This window comes from Micrasema longulum, unplaced genomic scaffold, assembly GCF_059751315.1.
Source record: "Micrasema longulum isolate JH-2025_06_02 unplaced genomic scaffold, ASM5975131v1 h1tg001716l, whole genome shotgun sequence".
NCBI lineage: Eukaryota > Metazoa > Arthropoda > Insecta > Trichoptera > Brachycentridae > Micrasema > Micrasema longulum.
In genome coordinates, this window is record NW_028278894.1 from 262,954 (window position 1) to 285,687 (window position 22,734).

Consider the following 22,734-nt stretch of genomic DNA (forward strand, 5'->3'; position numbering starts at 1 on the left):
CGTGCGCGTGCGCGAGCACCGGTGTAAATGTTGCCACATAAAAAATATATCGTCCAATCATCGGTCGAAGAAATGAAACACGATAAAAGAACGAACCCATTTGAACGAACCAAAATGGATGCTGGGTGTGAATGAACTAGTGGAAAACGAACAAGTAAATGTCGAGTTGTGTCGTGGGTTCGATTTGCGATTTGTATCGAAGAATCCGGCGTCGGAATTTCTTAATCGTTGGTGTTGTGGGTGGGATAAAATGTGTAGAATAGAAGACATTTGATCGCTAAAATTACGTATAATTTAGATCAGTTTCGAAGAATACTCAAAATATGCTCGATTCCGCGTAAAGTCTAGCTGTTTTTCGCAGGTGGTAAACGTAGAATGAAAATTTTGAAGTTTTACAGGAGTTTATTTCGCGAGTTTCGGCCGTTCCTCAAAATATAATAGTTTCGATACGGCGGCCCAAAATGAAAAATTGTGACAGTTTTAAAAGCGCAACATGCTGACGGACCCAGGTTTGTCAGAGATGAAATGCATATACAGGAAAGAAACAACACAACTCTGACAACATGTACAAAAATGACAGAGGAAGTGGACAGAAGACATGGCATGAATGGCAACAGCAGCAGTAAGGGAGTTTCGGATAGTAATTCCGTGCATAGCTCCGCGCCACCGACCTCCGCGGGAGGACGGCTCAAGTTCTTCAAAGGTATACTCCCTTCTGCACTCCCGTTTCCTTAATCCCTTTTCCTACATTCTCCACACTCTATTTCGTTACTTTTCGCGTAATTACTCTCACTCATACGGCGTCCGTAATGAGTAGAAAGTCATTGTTACGCTCTGATAATCTCACATACAGTGCTTTACCGTCTACCGGGCGCTGGTTCTGCGCTCGCCGCTCGCTCTCACCGTGTCCGTGTTGCAGATGGAAAGCTACTCCTGGAGCTGGAGCAGTCCCGCGAGGGGGAGCGCCTGGGCTGGGTGTCGGTGCCGCGCAAGACCTTCTGGCCGCCCCCGCCCGCCGCGCCCTCCACCCCCTCCACCCTGTCCGCGCGCCAGGAGAGGGCCACTTCCCTCAGTGGTAAGGCTCTCTGATGTTTGTCGCTGCGCTAGTATACATAGTATGATCAGCTGATAAGTGGATGAGTATTCAAACAAATTAAACCTCCTTTTACGTCCACGAAGAAAACAGTTCCGTGTGTGAAATGGGACCAGGACTCTGTAGATCTATAAAAAAAATCTCCTCATAGTGTAGGGATTGTTTCATTCGCTTACCATGATTAAGGCCCTGGGTTCGCTTCCCGGCTAAGTGGATGTGAACTATGCTTCTGCACTGCAATATTTCATTGTTCCTGGACTGGTACCTAAACCTTGAAGTATCTTTACACGTTGACAATACAATAGATAAGACAGTGTTGCCTTGTACCTGCTCCATGAACAGCTTCGACGGACAGAATGCTGGGACATTACGAAAAATCAGCCCGAATGAATACACAACATCATTTATTACGAGCGAGTTTACGAAAAGTACCTAATTTGTACCGAGATGTATTGGAACTGTTTAAAGACGAACTAAATTATAAAAATGCGCAGGAGCGACATGTATACGTTGAGCACATTGCTATTGTCATAAGGTCCTGTTCGTACGCGTTCACATGAAGACAATGAGGCTGCGTGCGGTGGTGAAGATTATCATCGTTCCGCTGAGACAGCCTGCTAGCCTATCTCCTGTCTCGGAACGATGTCCTGTCCTACAAATGGCTGTTTACACATGGACAATGGTTGAGTCTTAAGATAGAACAATATTGTACTATCCACGTGTAAACGGCCTGTAAGTCTGGATCACCTTACGTAATTGGTGATCCAGATACGCTAGATACAGAAAGGGAAATGATGTTCAATATAAGATGTTTGGTCATTAGTGTAATGGTTACTACATTGTCTTTTCTAATTAGGTGGCGTAGTAGTGAACAACATTATTATATTTTCCTAATTTTTTTAACTTTTAAGCTGTCCTACCTCATGATAATTTGGGACATGTTTGTAAAGTATATAATGCATGAGATTATTTCCCAGATTAAAAATTTATGTCGTTTAGAATAATCTTTGAAGAACTCCGAAGATAATACTAAAAGAGCATAAAATGAATTTAAAGAAAGAAGTAGATTTAATTTAATATAAAATCACCTAATAACTAATGGACTTATGCTGCACTCTTTCATCTTCATAGTCGCTTGTGACTTCCGTAAATTGACACATGATACCATTCTTGAACTAACTATGTTTCTTCGGCCTCGTGGTGTTATGGTCAGCGCGTTTGCCTACCATGCAAGAGGCCTCGGGTTCGATTCGCAACATGGTTGATATGAAATATTTATTTAAAAGGGTGTTTTTACACTAAAAATATTTCATAGTCCCTGGACTAGTATCTGAAGCGTGAGACCGATCATCTTACCTTCATGTAACAAAAATGATGAAGATATGCTGCGATTGGTGTACCAATCCAGTGCCCTATGCACCATTAGGTGGGGAAAGGGAATGATGATGTGACTGAAGTTGATTACTAGTTACTTTATCTTGAATTAGTTCATTTTATCTCGAGTGCCCCGAAACACTCTGCATTGACAATTTAATGTGCTTCATACCTTCAGCTGTCTATTTTCTGAGTGTAAAACGCTCGACATTAATCTTTGAATGAGTATTTTGATTTAATTTTCATTTATGTATGTTGTTTATGTTAAGGTGCACCGAGAATATGTGCAACATATAAACTGTACTTATTTCAATCGATTTTCAAGTTTAGTTTTACTAGAAACATCGATTACCTCTGTCAAAATACTAGATGAATGTCAATAATTACTCCTAAAAAACTCAATCTCGGCTGTAAAATGAACTATCTTACCTCTGAATTATTATGGTTAGCATGTTCCACCAGCAAATTCCTGATTTTTCTCATACTCAAATTTAGAACATTTTCTGTATTCTTTGGATCCTGGATCCTTCTCATATGCATACATGAAGAAATCTTCTGCATATTGAAGCAAACTTACTCTATGGGAACAATGTTGCTGATGTCATACGCATAAATATTGAAGAGAATTGGGCTCAGGACAGAACCCTGGGGCAGTCCCTTGCTTAAATCTCTCCATCGCAGCATGACCGCGAATAATCAAATTTATTATGAATGTGAGCTTTTGTGGGATTTCGATTTGTAGCATTTTATCTTCTAGAATGTAAATAATGCTGTCACATATTCCATCTATATCCCCATAAAGAATTATTTTTTAGTACGAGCGACTCTGATCTCTAATGTCTGAACCGACACGCTTTTAATAGTGCTCTTTGTTTTCCTTAACCAAATAAAGTTTCGGGGAGAGTTTCCGTGCTCTCCACAATTCAGTTTAAGTGTTGTCTCGCCATATAATCCGCCACTTTTGGCAGTGTGAAAGAAATAACTATGAAACGGCCGGAAGAGCGGAAATTTGGATCTTTGTTGGGTTTAAGGATAGGAATGTCATGCTACGGAGCATGACATTCCTATCCTTAAACATGCCTATCTCGCAACAAAGAGCAACATAAGTTTTCCATCCTTTTCTTCTCTTGATTTCCAGGAGACATTTGACTGTACACAAAATTGCATTAGGAAACATACATGACGATGACATTTCAGTAACCAAAAATGCTGATGTACACAAATATAATACCAGACAACAACACTACCTCATTAAAAGGGGAAAGACAAATGCAGGACTGTCAAAAATACTATACAGTGGACATAAACACTACAAGAACACCTTATTGCTTGAAAAATTACTTTGAGACAAATTTAAAATCAACCTTAAAAAGCACATGTGACTACCAGATGAAACATAACGTGACTTGACTTTATAATATGCTTATATAACCTCAATGGGTTTTTTAAAAATCATAATTCAATAAAAATACAAAAAGTAAAATGTATCCGCTAATTTATTTTTCAAAACTTTTCAATCATAAATATTAATTTATGTTAAAGCGTTGTATATTAAATGAATGTAACATTTATTTAAATACTTATCATAATTTCTCTATCTACACCTAGTGGTGCATTGGAATTCCAATTGCAGTGAAGGTGAGGTGATCATTCTCACGCTTCAGATGCCAGTCCAGAAACATTGAAATATTGCAGTGTAGATCCACTCTCTAAACCAATATTTCTTGTCCACACTGTCAGGAATCGAACCTAGAATCTCGAGCATGGTAGGCTAACGCACTAACCACTGAACTACAAGGCGAACTTGTTTCTACTCAAATTTATTTTACACTCATCCAGGGTTCTGGTTCTATTTCAAACACATTTGTGTTCTTCCTCCGCCCAGATAATAAAATAATTAATCAGCTGTGTGTGTTAAATATTTTAAAAATTCTAACGAGATTATGTATTTACATGACCTTGTTATGGCTTGACGGTGGAGATTTTTTTTCAAAAAAAATAATTATACTATAAATTTTATATTTGAAGCACTAACTTTGGTTATTCACCACTTATTTTTTATACCGACCGGTTTCAAATCTATACAAGCTTCTTTATCAAGGTAGTTAAGGATTAGTTAAGTATACCTTGATTAAGTATAGCTTAAACCTTTGAAAAAAAAAATTTGTGGCTAAAAACAAAGTTGTTTTATTTATTTTATATTAATTGGTATATTTAATACTTCTTGTTAAACTATAATACGGTTGTGGCAGAAATAGTCAGCAAAAGAGTTGATGTAGCTATTTTAAAAATGACAATTAATATAAGCAGATAGAGTTAGTATTCCACCCTGTGCGGAAAACATAGCCAGTGTAATTCCCGAAATAATATGATTGAACTTAAGATTCCAAAAATAAGTCTCGCTACTGTGTTTAATACAGACTGTACGTGAATCATTTTATTCATCGGTAGCACAGGCGGCTCCTGACCAAAAACTCTGGTGGCAGAGCATTTCTTTACATTCTGTCAACTTGTGTATTAAGTTTAATAATATTATATTGTGATATGTCTGATATGGTGAAAGTGCAATAATATGTGCGATGACGGCTGCTAATACTAAATCTGCCATTAATTTTGTTTGCATACTGCTTAAATGCACTGACAAAATCACCCAAATTCTTACTAATACTCTTTCAATGCGCGTGCTTAAAGTGACATTATAAACAAACTTCATTTTTGCACATGGCAGTGCACGCAGTATGTATATAGATGGTATTAGGTCAAAACATGTTCACTGAAATTTTGTCGATTTCATGTTATGTGTGAATTTCACTTACTTACTTACTTATACCAATATATTCATTTGATCAAAGCCTGTTAACTTTGTTGTATGATTTTTTTTTTTCCAAAATTTCAGTTAACATGTTTTTGACCTAATACTATCGGTATTGCTTTCTCCTTCTAACACACAACTCACCAGTACAAAGCAAAGTCAATATCTAGCCGCAACTTTACCAGATGTGGTATTTTTCATACAAATTCAGAGTAAAATCGCATGCAAAACAGAATATCCAACGGGATAATTGCGTTTAGGTAGACAAGATAAGAAAATCACTCGCTAGAGCTGATTTCGCTAGATCTTTTGTCGCTAATATTGAATATAATGTTGCGATGAATCCCCTTTTCTATGTATTATATATTTTGACTATGAATTATAATTTTTATTTACACATATTTTTACATGACAGTGCACATGCTAAGGAATCACCTGTGATTGGCAGACCTGCGTAGATACCATTACAATAATCTACTCTAGACACTACAAAAGCATTTATTAATTGACTGGCGGCTTCGATGGTCAAATTTTTGCATATGCATTTGATATGTCTCATCTGGTAGAAGCATGCATTCATCGTCCTACTCATTTGAGTATTAAGAGAAATATCAGAATTTAGGAAGACTCCCAGTAGTTAAATGGTGGGTAAAGCCCTATATCGGGTAGTGCTGTAACGTCAAATTCTGTGATTTGAATATTTTTCCAAAAATTACTTCTGAATTTTAACTTTTACTAATGATCGTGTTTTTACACTACAATATTTCATAGTCCCTGGACTGGCAACTTAAGCGTAAGACTGATCATCTTACCTGCAATTGGTGTATCAATGCAGTGCCCTATGCGCCATTAGGTGCGGAAAGGGAATAATGAATGATCGAACAACCGAATTTTATATCCATCTCACCTACACATACCATTTTAGAAAATATTAATTTTTCCATGGAATTTTAAAATAATGATGTAAATTATATTTTCAGGAATTTAAATTACTTATAATAATAGTATTTATGCTCTCTTTACTGACTCATGAGATTTAGTAGATTATATTATCTATGTAAGGAGAATATGGACATATTTACTTGTGTATTTATCATACATCAAAATAATACTGACAGTTGATTGATTACTCATTAGCTATTTTTTACCACATTTATTTATTTAATAAACGACCAGAGGGCTCTTACAATATACAGTTAAAGGTACATATAAAATATCATAGAAAATAACAAAAATAAACTCACAACTATAACGCCTAACATGTAATTCATTCTAAAACTTTTTTTAAAAAGGAAATAAAGTGAAGATGAGTGGAGAAACATATTAAATAGGGGAGAATTGAGAGGATGGCCATCCGATGGATAGGATAGCTAATTTGATAGCAGCAGGAGTGGTGTGGAGCAAGTCCAACAGCTCGGCATAATTATCAGCAGTTCTGTGGATGCTCACTAGGGGAGGGGAGAATGGTGGGTGAAGTCTGTCGTATTGTACTCACTGGAAAATGTGTCAGAGTCTGGTAGTCACATGTAAGATTGCTTTTTTAAAAATTTAAATTTTGTTGTTTTTTTACAATAAATAAAAGAGGTAAAACAGAGTATTAAAAAAAATAAAGCATAATTACATAGTAATGAAATACATATTAATAGTAAAAATAGTAAACCAAAAATCCCACAAAAACATGGCCTATTCGTGGGTATACAAGAAAATTTTAATGAATTTTTGCTCCTATCATATAATATTTATTTGTTTTTACTTAGTTACAAATAAGTATATCAAATCTAATCGACCATTTACCTACATATAATAATTAATCGCGGTAATCAGTAAAGTACTAGATTTATTTTCATGTGGAATTTTTTTTTATTCCTAAAACTTAAACCAAAATTATTTCCAAAGCTACTTAAATTTTCTTTAATATGTTTATGCAGGGTGTCCAGTGGCAGATTTCAATTTTTAAAAAATTATAGAATAATAAATATACATGTTATTTAAATAAATCTTAATTTTATTTTGAGTACATGAATCCGGATTTTAATTTTTTTCAAGACAAAATAATAAGCGCCTTTTTTGTAAAAATTACCTCAAGAACACTGGTATATTGTTGTGAAAATATCCTAATTTGATTTACTCCCATATTTCTCAGACCAGATGATAAAGCTTTACTGTATAAATTTTGAATTTAAAGGGGGGATTTGATAAGTAGATACCTTGTATAAACAGTGAGAAACTAATGCCGTGTTTATGTGTGCCCTACTTCAAGATTCTAAATAAAAAATAATGGTATAGACAAACTAATGACATTTGTTATTTATTTACTCGAGATATTTAATCAAATATATTTTCTTCTATAGTATCAGATGACAATAGTTCCGTGCAGTCATCACCTTGGCAGCGTGACCATTGCTGGAAGCAGGCAAGCCCCAGGCGGGGGCTCTCCCGGGAGCTGGGCCTGCTGTACGTGCGTCCCGCCAGCCTTCCAGTGCGAGCCTTACGCTGCCCCGAGGCGCGGCGAAAGCGTCGGCGCCCCCACGACCCCGCGCCTGTGCCCGCCCCGGCCCCCGCCAACGGTCAGGCCTCACCGGAGGAGGCCCACTTCCGCCCCTCCGCGGACAAGCCCACCGCTCAGGGCAAGTTTAAGTTCCTCCGAAATAAGGGTGAGGCGGTCCCGGAACACGCCCCTCTGAGAGTTTACAAAAAGTCCGGGAAGCGCGCTCCTCGTCGAGAAATGAGTAAAATAATAGATTCATTAAAAGAGAAACTTCCACCGCAATTTACTCCCGTGAATGCCAAAATTTCCGCTTTGAATTGCAAGCAGGATCACTTGAACGTCTCTCCGAGGAAGCGTATCTTGCGCGAAATGGAACGGGTTAGTTTGGAAGATCCCGCCAACAAGCGGAGTCGAGCGCGTCGCACTCCGCCTACTCAACCTCCCCTTCCTGGTCCTTCGTGCGCGCCTGACCCCGCGCGACTGTACAACGGAACCTCGCGCGCCCCGCCGCCCTCCAAGCCGGTGAGCAGTTACAGCATCCACTCGCTCCTTAGTATGCCGGAGGATGGCGCCCCGGCCGTGTCGCCTGAGGGGCCCTCCTCCCGCAAGCCACACGCGTACTCGAGCGCGAAGAGCGAATCACCGGTGGGGGCGCAGTCCCCGGACTCGCACTCGAGCCGGCGGCCCGCGGCGCACGCGAGTCCTCTGGGGGCGCAGTCCCCGGACTCGCAGTCCCTCGGCCCGCAGGCGGCGTACGGCTACGCGTCCTCACCCGACCCCAGCCCCAGCCCCGAGTACCGCCGCGGGGGCTGGGGAGCCCTGCGGCCGGCTTTCGCGCATGACTACTACTACGGGGAGGGCTACGGGCTGGCCGGCTATCCGGGGGCCTACCTACCGGCCCCCTACCTGGGTTACCCGACCCGTATGCCCGTGTGGCCAACCTTCCCCTCCCACTACCCGCCCAACCACTGGGGCCCCCTGCCTCCTCCGCTGCTCAACAACCACACTCCTAAGGAGGACACATCTTCAGGTAATCTTAATGGCTCTTATTTATTATTATATTATTAACTTTTTTTTAAAGAAAGAAATGATTGAGTTCTTATTATTCACTAAAAGAATTCAATTTTCAGTCCATTTCTTAAAAGTCATAAATAACTTGTGCTGGAATGGAAATCAAGTTGTGGTAGAGTGGGATTTGAAGTCTACAATACTATCACGGTACCACGACCCGGCTTAAAAATTTTGCATTGTGAATAAGTAATGTACTTTATATTAAAATATTGCTATCGATGTTATAGTTAAAAATTTAAATTGATAAACCATCTTCATCACATTTGTATGACAAATAATAACTATCTTTTCCAAATGGCGCTTATATTTTTTTACCATTTGAGTATCTGTGGTTAAATTTATTTATTCATTCAAAATTTTATTATTATTAATAATACACTAGCAGCTATTAAGCTGATGCGTGTATATCAAGTGTACATGGTTATTAAACATTATACATTGATGAGTGCATCTAGTTAACATTAACTGAACTAGCACCAATCACTTTCTCGGAAAGGCCATTCCATTTCTCCACAACTCGGTTTGTAAGGAAGTTCCTCCTGGCGTTGGATGAGAAGGAGGTAGTGTTGATTTTCAATGAATGACCTCTGAGATGGCGGTTTTCATTCATAGTGAACATTGATTTCAACTTGGGTACATTATATTGCTCAGTTAAGATTTTGAATGTTTCAATCGAGTCACCACGCTGCCTCCGCTCTTCCAGCAAACTTAACCCGAGCTCCCTTAAGCGGTCCTCGTATGATTTATTTCTTAGAGAAACTACCATTTTAGTTGCTCTTCTCTGGACTTTCTCCAACAACTCTGTCTTTTTTAAAATAAAGACTCCAGATTTAGTAGGCATACTCCAGGAGTGGACGAACATATGTTTTATAAATTTTGAAGAACAAATCTCGGGTGATGTGAGCGAATGTTTTCCTTATTAAGTATAAAAAGGAATTGGTGCGTTTGACAATTTCGATAATATGTGATTCCCATTTAAGATCACAAGTAATCACAACTCGGAGATCTTTTTACACTTGTTTACATATTCATTAACTTATTAAGGCGTTTTAGTCTGTGCCCGTGTTGAGCCATAATAATTACTAATATTTTGTTTACATTTATTTTTATATACAGTAAAATTTATTAAATTCTAATAACATATAATGCAATAGAATAACAATCCAGAAAAACAAAGTATAAATAATAAATTATACAAATTTAGTTTCACGCATAATCAAGTATACAAAATCATAGTATCATGGAAATCTATAGAAAATAATACAACAACATAATTGATTTGATAATTGAGATATGGTTTCTATAAACTCACTCTATACTACAGTTAGAAATTACAGTAGTAAATAATATGCCAAATAACTGTGAGTACTAAATTAAATAATACAAAAATAAAAAATAATGAAAAGACTTCCAAGTATCGAGATATACAATAAGCAAATAAATAACAATCATATTATTTATGTTCAAAACATTAACTCTGTGGTCTAACATTTTAATGAATGTTAGTAAATATAAGTATTTAACCACTTTTTATGTCTACCGGTTTCGAGACGTACCCATATGTTTTTGAGTAAATAGGAGTATTTAATTAACTAATTTGCACTTTTTAAATAATTGATTAAAGTTTGTATTCAAGTTTTACGTTAGACTACCATTTACTGGAGTAAATGATTGATTTATCTTAAGTGGAAATTATGCGTAAATCTTATGTAAATATTTTTAACAAATAAATAAAGTATAAAATGAGTATTTAAAGTTACCGATGATTGATGAAAGTTTCATTAGGTTTTTAATTCGTGTTTGAATGTTTTTTTTCAGATTTACCGTTAAATTTGTCCAAACACTAAGTGCAATGTGGCCGAGCCGCCGAACTGCGATAACAGGGCGGCTGCTACCCGCGGAGTCAACTCAACATGTTATGAGACACAGTAACTAAGCGACTTTGTTCCAACACACTTTGAGAATTAGACTGATAAAGTATTTTACCAAACACAAAGACATTATCATTATATAATTCTTAGATGTCTAGTGTTTTAATTGGTGCGCAGCGCTGAAATTGATAACTACCCTTTTATAATCTTTATAATGATCGCTGAATTCTGTTTTAGTAAAGTCAATTACAAAAATAATAAGAGAGAATCAAAAATATACTTACTACACACATATATCCAAAACATAATAACTGACAAGAAGTGTTTTCCTGGAGAATACTTTTTCTTCTTAATTATTACGTAGAATATTCAAAACAAAACCTTGAGAACCAAGTTTTGTGTTGAATATTTATTTTATTGATAATAAACAAAATAAATAGTCGAAACACGGTTTGATTCTCAATGTGCATTCCTTGTTAATTGAGAGAAAGAAGTGTTCTCATGTAAAATATTGCTTTTGTCAGTTACTATGTTTTGACAATCGTGGCTCCATATCAGTATTCTAATTTTGTGTTAATTTTTCCGTTTGCATTCAATACACATTGTTAAAAAAAGATCATCTATGATTTTCCTAATTGCTTTTAAAACAGTAATAAAGTTATCATTATAATTTGTTTCATTGTTACGCAAAGGCAAAAGGATTTGATTGTGTAGAAGCTCTCTCTATGTTTATGATAAAAGTGCCTACAAATTGTATTTATTATATTATTAACATCCCACCATTTGGCAGAAGAGATACAGAGAATTAACTCCATTTAATAGTCACTGGATTTTAGTTTTAATAAAATAAATAAGAGATGTCCTAAATAGGTATAAAACATATTTTTATAAACTTTTAATAGAACCGTAATAAGTATTGTAATTCCCAAACAAACTGTAATGTTTAAATGCAAAATGGAATACACAGTAGCAAATATTTGATTGATTTATCTACGGATGCTAAGTCTGGAAAGTAAAGAATTATTTCCACACACGACTGACTTTGAATGTTCGTAATTTATGAAATATTTTTTATTTGGGATAGATAGACAAAAGGTAGATCCGTTTAAAGGGTATGTAGTTGACAATTGACTAAAAGAAGAAAAAATAAATTCCAGTTAGTGGAGCTAGCGGGTATTGGAAACTGTTCTAATACGTGTTAAAAATGACAATCAATCGAATATTAAAGATGTTCCTAAATTTATTGAATTATTTTAATTCAAATAAACATTTATCATAAAAATCTTATATTTTCTAAAAAAAATCAAACTATTTGAAAGTTATTTAAGGGTTTATTTCTTCTCATAAAATTAATACGCACAATAATTTTTTCCAGTTGTAATTTTCTAAAAAGCAGTTCTCGTCGTAGCTATGTATATATATATATCCCAACCATACTTTCCTGATTTATTGTAAAAACTGTATGCCATTGAAATATTTTTAAAGCCATCTCCAGAAGAAATGGGGCACAGGGTATTAAATGCTTCCAATTTAAAATCAGACAATTCTGATCATCGCTTCTCATATTATGGCATAGTCTTTTGATGTTTTGTAATATTTTTAATTAAATGATTAAATAGAATTCAAATACATACCCTTTATTGCCATCTTTTTTACACTGAACGATGTTATTATTTTAATAAAGGCATCTCTATGCACATAAAAATTAAACGTAAAAACAGTGCGTTGGCTGTAATATTTCACTCATAGGGGATATTTATTTAAACAAAAATATTTGTCTTTGATATTACTGTGTGACCTTTCAATTGAAAGTAGACATTTATCAGGTGTTTTAACAATATGTTATCTCAGTCAACCGGTTCTAAATTCAGTGTTTTTGTTTTGTCAATCAATTCAATAATGTAAATCTGCCTTATAACATGTAAGCCTAAAAGTTAAGTTAATCCTTCTGCCGAATAAGGGAAATGACATTCCTTCTCTCCGTAGAATTGATCTCAGAGTCTCAGCAATGAAGAGATGTGTAGTATGAAGTGACAAGTTCCCCGAACGTACTAAGCTCGGCGTAGCCGACTAGTGGTTAGCCGTGAGAGGTGCCTTTCTGCGAGGATACATGTGCGAGATAGATATTTTACGATGAATATATTGTACAGTTTTATAGATAAAATGTAACTACTTTAAGTCTCTTTTGGAAACAGTTCTTATTGTACGTTAAGTGTAATTAATATTTTTTTATTTAAAAAGCAATGTATTGCAAATTGTATCGTGAAATTTATATTTAATCATATTTTTAAGCTCGCAATTTTATATTGCGATATATAAACTGTTCGAAATTGGATAATTATTAAGAAAACAACCGGATATATATTTTCTTACGAGTATTTATACACCGCAGTGTCTAGGCTGTGGTCAGATTTTCTACGAATTGAACAAATGTCGCTGTAAGAATATATGCACTGTACAGTAACCAAACAGTTATCAGTTCATATCAGAAGTCTGTTGGGCCAAACATGTCCGGTTCCCTGTTGAGTAATACTAGAGTGCCTTCTTCCAACAAACTATTAGTACCGGCTCCGTGCTGTATGATTATATTTAATACTTTTAATCTTCCCAATTGGCCTCGCGGGTAAACGCAAATAGACAGCTCTTCGTAATCTCACCGATGCCTGAAAGTGTATTCATTATGTTTGTACAGTATACAATAGCTTATAAATATATTATAACATTAGGAATAAATTTGGGACCATACATTAGATTCAGGGTGTGTTTCTTTTATCTAAATCGGATCCCTAATATATTTTTATACAAAACTTGTATCAGATGACGACTTTCTAAGGTTTTAATTGAATTGTAAATAAATCCAACATTGATAGAGCTTTAATAAATCTGCTCAATGTGTATGTATATAAATATACACGTGTGGATGTATCATTACTCACCAATAGGATTGGTGTTTGTACTGGGGACGTCGGGCTGACCTTTGTGTATGTATGTTTTGTAAATAGTCACATTAGACTAGTTAGGTGTAAGACGCACATTATATATTCCCTATTCCCAGACGAGAGACGGAATAACAAGTGTGGCGCTAGTTTGTAGAAATACATTGTACAGTATTTGCATAACCTTTGCACGGTTTAAGGTATCGAGAGCCCATTCAGTAACGCTCTCTGTGGCCACGAGCCTGTACATTCTTCCCGCAAGATGCCTTAAACATTGAAGGACTATTCCTATATAAATTAAAAGTATTTTATATCCGGGATAGGTTTCCGAGATCTTGAGATTAATTAGTAGATGATAGTTGAAGTGAAACCTGTTAAGGGTTTACTTCGTATCCTATGTGAGAAAATGTTATCGGTACGGGACTGAGTTTATATTCTTCATATCATCGTTATTTGTAAAATATTTCCTATCGATTAACCAATTTAAATAATTCTAGAATCAATTTCAGTGTCTCTATTGCAGACCACGCGCTTCTCTGTAAAATGTGCCATTTACTTCTACCTTTAGTGACGTATCCTGGCTTCGTCAGACAATATTACTTTCACTTATTTATTGTGATATGACTGACCAGTTACTCGCTCCTGTCCACTATAGACCGATCAGACACGACAGTGCTCATTATTCAGGTGTCTTCCTATTTTAACTATGAAGATAATCTATGATTGAACATTTATGATAATTATTAAGGTATAGCTATTTACTCGAATAAATGGAATTTTCTACAAGTAGAGTTTTATGATTTTTCCCAATAAACATAATGTTATGTATCCTATTTCCAATTTTTGATTTAATAATTACAGCCCAAGAATCATCATATTTCCCTTTGTCATTTTTTCTAATTGTGTTTAGATTTCCAGTTTATGGTGTATGTTCTTATTTTCTATAATAAATTATTTTTTCACATGCAGTTAAATTGTAAAATATTAATTTTATGCTTAAGTCTGGGGGGGGCAAAAAAAATATTTAAAAAAAAAATATTGAAATTGGATTACGTTATTTGTTTTTAAAAATACATTGAAAATAACTCATTAAAAATAACCATTATCACTTTTCAAGATGACAAGGCAATTTGCTTTTAAACATATGGATTTTGAATTAGTTACATTCTTAATTTTTAAAATTAATAACATCATTTGACTTAATGGGCACTGACTATAAAACATTTGTAAATTGCAAAGGTTGGGAAGAAATTTTTAGTTGGTAGTGGAAAAGGGAGTGGAAACGTTTGGAAGAGGCCTATATCCAGCACTGGAGAGAACAAGGCCGAAGAAGAAAAAGTGATATAGGGAGTCTATAAAAGAGGATGCCATTTAATTTTCACTAAATTATATCTTATAACTCTATTACTTTTACGAAAAAAAAATTAGTTAAAATTGTATTTAAAATGAAATGTGAAGGTAAGAACCTGCTGTTCTGTGATTATGGTGTTACTGAGACTGGCAACACTGGTCTGACTTCACTCGCCTTTTTACTCTCGCACCACCACCATTCAAAAAAATATTGTGGTTCCAATCCTTAATCTGTTGATTTTTCATATTCAAAGTTTTCTAACTGCATTCCAAGTTTATTTCAACAGAATACAAGATACCGTAACTCAAGGTTAGTAAATAAATGTTTATTGCATATTTGTCTCTTATGCAAATATTTGTTTTGGATGAATTTGTCAACCATACTTAACTGTTTAAATTTTTAGTTTAAACAGTAATTAATTTAACTTTTTAATCCCACCTAGTGAAGCTACTTACAACGCATCATTAAATTATGTAATATATTTAGGAAATGTCTATCAGGAGAATATAATACATTTTTCTTTCTATTTATCCTTAGTTTTTCAATATTAACCATCTAGAGCATGTGGGTGACCCCTGTTTTGATCCGTTTTAAGCATTGTTAATCACTCGTGAACAAATATTTACCGATGAAAAGTTACACGATCCTTTTTACAGTGTTTAATCCAAAATATTTTTACACACTTTCATGACACAAGTAGGCATTTTGTTTTTTATTCTAAATGTCAAGCCTGGCTGTCGAAAAACGACTAAATACCCGAAAGGCATGACTGAGCGTTTGGGCATGAGTTAAGTATGTCATCATTTTTGAGGGCTCAGGGCATGTCCATAATATGTCAATGTACCATGTCATATTCAATAGGTAACAACATACAGCTTTTAACTAATGATCCTTAGTAATTTTGATATTCCAGCCTGCAAATCAGAGGAAAATTGGCGATCTGGTCCAGACTTTCCCGGGACATAAATTTAAGTAAAACAGAATATATTTTGGCATAATTTTATTTTACATTGGTATACCTGATATAATTTATACACTTTCAATATTCATATAAAAAAGAAAATTCTAGAAATATAATAAATAATAAGTATACAAGGTTTACATAATATGAGGTTGATGGTTTATGCTTCATGCGGCAGACTTAGTGTTTGGAAGTTGATTATTTTTTTCAATAAATGTTTTCTAAGAAAACTTTTTAAAGTCTATGTAAGTTAACAATTGAAGACATGAGTGGACGAAGGCGTTATGTTGCTTATCTTCAAAAATGTCCTTTTTTACATAGATAAAGATTTTATGTACAGCCCTTTCATATAAAACCAACTACACCATCAAAAAGTAGCAGAAAACCAATTTTGAAAGCGAATAAGGGTGTTATATTATTAATAATTGTACTGGTGTTCAAAACTTTAACCCCGGATATCTCTGCTTTTTGTTTTCGTCACATAACGCCTTTATCCACCCATGTCTTCAATTATTTATTATAGAGACCTACACGCATACTGAAGCCTATCTATTAGATAATTGTTATACATTTTTAATTTGTAAAAGGAAGCATACGTTTTTTTTAAATAATTCAAATTAAGTACATATATACGTTTAAAAAAAATCATTGTTTATTGGTTAAAAATTGAGTAGTTAGGTATTTATTTAATAGAGGTACAGACATTTTAAAATAGCGCAAGAATTAATTTGTTTCAAACAAAATGCTATGTCAGGTACCTATTAAATGAATAATATTTTTATTCTGGCAATACTGTTGTTGTATTTTTGTTAAAATGTTTTTTAACTCTAAAACATATCACTTTAATAACGCTCTCAAAAAAATATATTAAAAAAATGAAGACAGTTGGGAGAAGGTAATGATGATTTTATTTTACTACAATTTTAAATCAGTATAGGCCTTAAATTTTCAGTATAACTAGCTAAAGATAATTCTGTACATAGTTTGGGACAGCAGAAATATTAATTGAAAAAGAAAAATCGCTATGGATACACAAATATAACAATCGTTTATGAGGAAGAAATAATAGGTGCTTTAATTTTATCACACTGCATCCGGTGAATTCTTTAGAAAATGGCACTTAATAAATTAACCTACTATATATTTATCAATTTAAGCAGTTATAGATTTTTTTTCAATAAATTGAGACATTTAACAAAAAACTTTTTTTTTTAATTTGTAAAAAATAGGTGTGACAGTTTTGGTTGTTTGTTTAACTCGTTCACTACTGACGCTGCGTGAGGCGCGTTGACAGTTACATACATGCTCGAGGCGTGCTGACGCATTGTGCATCTCGTGCTATTTGAATTTCAGCACTTTATATTCGGCATAAAAGGGTAGCTTATGGTTGTCCGATACTAGATAAGTTATTTTACAAATTTGTTAACTTTCAATAAGTCAAAATTCTCAGCATGGCATAAATATGTGAAGCATTTTAATTAGCAATTAACGTGTTAATTGAAATGACATTCTGATGAAACAAATTTTATTGTTTGCCTTGTGCATTTAATTTTGTTGTTCGGGATGAGTTCGTGGTTGTTTCTTAAAGTCATATTTTAACATGCAGTAAAGTCTACTGTTATAGATATATATTTGTAATTTGAAGCATTTGAAAAATATTACAATTAAATCATATTTACCACCAAAATAAGCGATGTATATAATAAGAATACTTATGTACAGATCTTTCAGACTTAAAACTTAGTTTTATGTAATATGTCATTATTCATTTCTAGCTAAAGATAATAAAATTTGCACACAAACGTTCACATGCAAGGTATTTTATTTTATACATACATTGAATAAATATTGGTACTAAATTAACATATTTATAAACTAACATTGTCATAGCCAAAGTTACTCGGGTAATATTTCTATGTGATGGCTACACTGACTAGGGGGGAGGGGGGCACTGAATTAATTCAAATAACGCAACCGATTTCATTTGGTAAATATCACAAATTTTTTATCTATTTTAGTAAAATAAAATCTAAAATTTTTCACACAGGAGATTTTTCAACTTTTCAGTGGTGAAAAATTTAACTAAACTAAGTCAAATTAAAATCATAGCAGAATGCAAATGTTGTACATTCAAAGCATATCATTCACTTAAAAATAATTAATTACTTTTAAATTGTCAATCAATCATAGTCACAAGATTGATCTAAAAATAATATATTGTGAAGACATAATAGTGAAATTAAAATACAAACATAGGCCTTAATGCCTTTATTAAAAATACTCTCGGTTAAACTCACCAATATAACTCATTTTTGTTTGTGAGTCATATTGTTACAGATTTTTCTTATGCCTGTCAAGGCAAGTCATATAAAACATTTTATTACGTAGAATAATAATTCAATTAAAAAATACTTATCATTAAAAGCAGAGTAAATATAATATAAAGACATTGACAAAATCGGGGTTATTGTAAACGAAAAATATTGATTTTATGTGAGATCAAATCAAGAGATATTCCTCCATAATATAATAACTTGAGATTAAAAAAGTATTTAGAAAAAAAGTAAATAATCGAAAGCTAAAATGATTCTTCACTCTCTTATAAAAAAAGAGAAAACTAAATGCATGCTTCTACTACAAATTATAATATGGTAGTTGAAATAAATACGAGGATTTTTTAACAATTTTCAAATGTCAGATTAAATTGACATATATTTAAAAAAAGATAAATATTTGCATTCAATTTTATTTAATTTTGATTTAATTTATGATTTATAAACAATGTTTTGAGGTCCAAATTTTTGTAGGCAAGGACTGGATTCAATCCGTTAGGTAGCTGTTATTATTAACATAATACAACAGAGATGAAGAACACTTTAGAGAAGGGAATATATAAGTCTGGGCATCTATAGGGCTTATGACCTGTGATTGGCTGGTTTAGTGTCACTGTGTATCATTCTGCCTATATTTGAACATCTATATTCCTTCAACTCTTCCACCTGTTGATGCTTGTGAAGTTAAAGAGCTGTAGTATGTAGGTGAAATAATTCAATCAGCTGAATCTCACCCGTATATATAAATTTCAGCTCTTTGACTTCATAAACATCAACAGATGCCTAGACTCCCATATTCTTTACTCTAAAGTGTTCTTCATCTCTTTTGTATTATGTTAATTTATGATTTACTCAAATATTTCGATTTTGGGGGGCATTTTTAACGAGTTGTAAATAACTCACTATTAGAAAATGGGAATCAAGTTGTGGTAGAGTGGGGTTTGAACCCCGGGCTTCGATCTGCGAGTCCGTCACACTAGCTACGAGACCACAATCGATTCCAAAAAGTCTACACCAAATTTGTATTGCACAAAATATTTTTCCAGTATTTCTGTTTCAGTCTAAATCATACCCCAGAGCCACTTTCCACTTGCTCCCGCTATTTTATATAATATGTATAGCTTTATATTAAGTATATATTTGTATAATCAACAGAGATACAAACATGGTTATTTTCTAAATCTATAGTAAAAATATTTCAGTAGACAGCGCTGCGAAACGGTCTCATCTGATTTAAAACATTGGTTAATTTGAGTATCTACCTAATAGTCTATAATATCCTATACCCACGTCTGTCGAAAGATCGTAATTAGAAAACAATCTTAAAATGTTTATGTGAGAATGATTACGAATTTTGCATCTGAAACAGTTTTTGTCTATGGCATTGCTTGCCAGTATATGGGTGTAATTAAATATACATTTGATGATTTTTATCTTTTTGAAATATCACAAGATTATCATTATTAGAAGCGTCAAGGATGGTGCGAGATCAGTTCGTTCCTGTAAATTTGTAAATAATATGTATTTTTAAAATACTTACCATACTGTAAACAAAATGGTCACAGCAATATGTTATGTCTATTGTGAGTCAAATACCATTTTTTAAATCACTATAATATATAAATGGTATCTGGCTCACAATAAACAACATATTAAAGGAATAAAGTTATGGTTTCTTAAGAGTGGGGTGCGTTCATGAAGCGGTGGATGATGTCAATAAAACATCCGTATAAACCAGATAGGTCAGGTTTCCTAAAACAATCAGAACGTCAAACAGCGGTGTCATCATTTGCAGGACGGCCGTCATAGTGGTACTGACAGTTTAGGAACATTTTATTCCATGTAGTGGTGGACATTTTCACCTTTGGGGTCCAAAAATGAGTACAATAATTATGTGATTTAGACTGTTAAAGATGACAAAATTTTTAGTAAACCTTGAAATGTTCACTCTGTAACATGATTTTTAAACATTTCACTCTCCTCAAGACGATAATTATCGACTTCAGATGACTCTTCATTTTCTAAATATATTTACTAATAATGCTAAGTACTCGTACATCTAGATTGTTCATTTTTAAAAACAAATTAATGAAATTGGTTGATCACGGTCACTAGATAACGGCACCACTATCTTTCAGTTGACATCTCTGGTCACCGTTAAGATAGCCATCTTGTTACGCCCACCGCATCATGCCATATCATGAATGCTAGATAATGGCACCGCTTTTTTAAGAAACCATAACATAAATAAGTAAATGTTAGATTGAATAATGACAAAGACAAGGGGGGTATCTATAGAATCGCATATTTTATCACCAAAATTACAATCTTTTGCAGGTTGCAACAAATATAGAATCCATTTCTAGCACTACATATTTAACATTGGTGATTTTGTAATTTGCAAATCTGTCACAACCGGATTACTCCATTTTAACAGCCATTATTATTATTATTTCATTGCATATAAAATGGGCCGTTCAAAAAACATTACAGATGTAATAACAATTAATTATAGTAACCCAAGCTTTAAACATCGGTGATGCACGCAGACATTGAATAAATTCTTAACAATCACTAAACATAGCACGTATGGTGTAGGCAACTGTTAAATATTTTTAATAATAAAAACATTATTTTGTACATTAAATGGAAGCTATTATACCCGGTAAAATATTAAAATATAAAAATTGCAATTTATTATTTTTTTATTAAACATTATTCATTAATTACAGTTCTGAAATGTTTATATTTTTATTTTGGCAGTGGTAGCTCTTACTTTCACTATAAAATATGACAGTTAATTATATTGATAATCAATTCATGTTGTGAATCAGTTGTAAAATCTAAAGCTTTTTTATTTCGAGACATTGAAAATAAGAATAATAAACTCTAACCAAAATATTAAGATTTATAAACATGAAAGATAAATCAGAATGAATCAATTGAAAATACTCTTCATCAACTTTTCCAAGTTGCTCTATAATTTTAAATGTCAATAAAAATTACAGTTAAAACTATTCTATTGTCAAAATGCACATATGTATCTACATATGTACATACTTGTATGTTTTAGTATAACACAAAATATGGACATTATATTGCCTTATTATACTCGACTCCTGTCTAACCTACAAACTATATTATCTCCTGGCAGTGATTAATTATATATATTTGATTTACTTTGGTGTTTTAAAAGATTCCCATAAAAAATGCTTTATAAAAGTTTTTCATTTGAAATACATTAAATATAAAAAGTTTAAATGACTTCAGTTGCCTAAAAAGCAGTCAAATATACCACTTGTAAACAATATGTTTCCAAAACTGATATAATAGATTCGCAAACCTTTGTTTACCACCCAATCTAACCTTTAAAAGTTCAAATGTATATGTAGCTTAGATAGGGTGCAGTTTAGAAGAATTTTTATATGATATTGTGGGGTAATTATTATTACTACACTTAGGAAACTACTAACTTTGAAATCAGGATTTTTGAGTTACCCACTCAAACGGACAAGTTGTGATTCATTAAAATCATGCTATGATGATTTGAATGCACGACTTGTCTATTTGTAGCCTTTATGGAGGAGGATAAAAAAATGTGTTTTTAGTAGGTAACTCACAAATGCTGATTTTGAAGTTACATAGTTGTAGTAATTACCCCGCAATATGCAAATCAATATTTTCATTTATTTATTTATTTGACCATTTATTATAGTCTGCATTACTTTACAGGTTTTTTTAATTCATTACATAATGCAGACTGTTACAGCAGTAAAGTAAATATTAAAAAAATAAATAATTATAAAGCTTTTTGTTATGTAGATATACATTATTATAAAGCATGCGAGTAAATTAAATTAAATACAAACATATATTATGTTTCCAATATTTAAAATAACATGTCAATAGTAGGAATTATACACAAAGGACAATCTTTTGTAACATACAATTTGAGTAGATTTTTTGATGATTTCTGTACTTCTTGGCAGATTGAAGTAGTGTTTCCGACCAATCACAAGTTTCTCGGAGCCATGTTGGATAATGATGTTCACGCTGGGACAGGGTGTGGGGGCTGTAGGGTAGAGAGGGGGCGAGCAGGGGCGGCGGCCGGAGGGGGGCTCAGGGCCTCCACATACTCCTGGATCAAGGTGGATATCTGGAATGCCTAAAGTAACAAAAACGTGATCAATATTGAAGCAGAGGATCTGCGCGCTGACTGCTCTAGGACCCTCTTCGTCGGCTCAAAGGTCTGAGAGGTTGTCAGGGTTCAAGGTTTTTGTACAGGATTGTACACTACTGTTGGTAATAGGACAATTGGGGTTTTGTGAAGGATCAATGGTGTTATGACAAAAGGGAATTTGGCATCAGTTTGAAAGGTCGTGTTAGGATCTGTGTTAGGGGTTTTTCCAGTATTGTCTTGATAATTTGATGTATTTATGTGCTT

At 33.8% G+C, this 22,734-nt stretch overlaps 2 protein-coding genes across 2 annotated transcripts in view; one reads left to right on the forward strand and one right to left on the reverse strand.

Annotated features, from left to right (window-relative positions):
• Nucleotides 1-95: 95 nt before the first annotated feature.
• On the forward strand, nucleotides 96-14,431 carry H (transcriptional corepressor hairless). The gene is made up of 4 exons (XM_088237412.1): nucleotides 96-703; nucleotides 920-1,075; nucleotides 7,631-8,797; nucleotides 10,657-14,431. The coding sequence occupies exons 1-4, from the start codon at nucleotides 526-528 to the stop codon at nucleotides 10,683-10,685; spliced, it is 1,530 nt and encodes a 509-aa protein (XP_088093538.1). The 5' UTR covers nucleotides 96-525; the 3' UTR covers nucleotides 10,686-14,431.
• The window catches only part of Myo81F (unconventional myosin 81F), a 179,064-nt gene continuing 169,764 nt past the window's right edge, over nucleotides 13,435-22,734 (reverse strand). Inside the window, exon 37 of the mRNA XM_088237415.1 lies at nucleotides 13,435-22,455. Within this exon, the coding sequence (XP_088093541.1) occupies nucleotides 22,339-22,455 (117 nt within the window). The 3' untranslated portion in view covers nucleotides 13,435-22,338. The remainder of the gene's footprint in view (nucleotides 22,456-22,734) is intronic.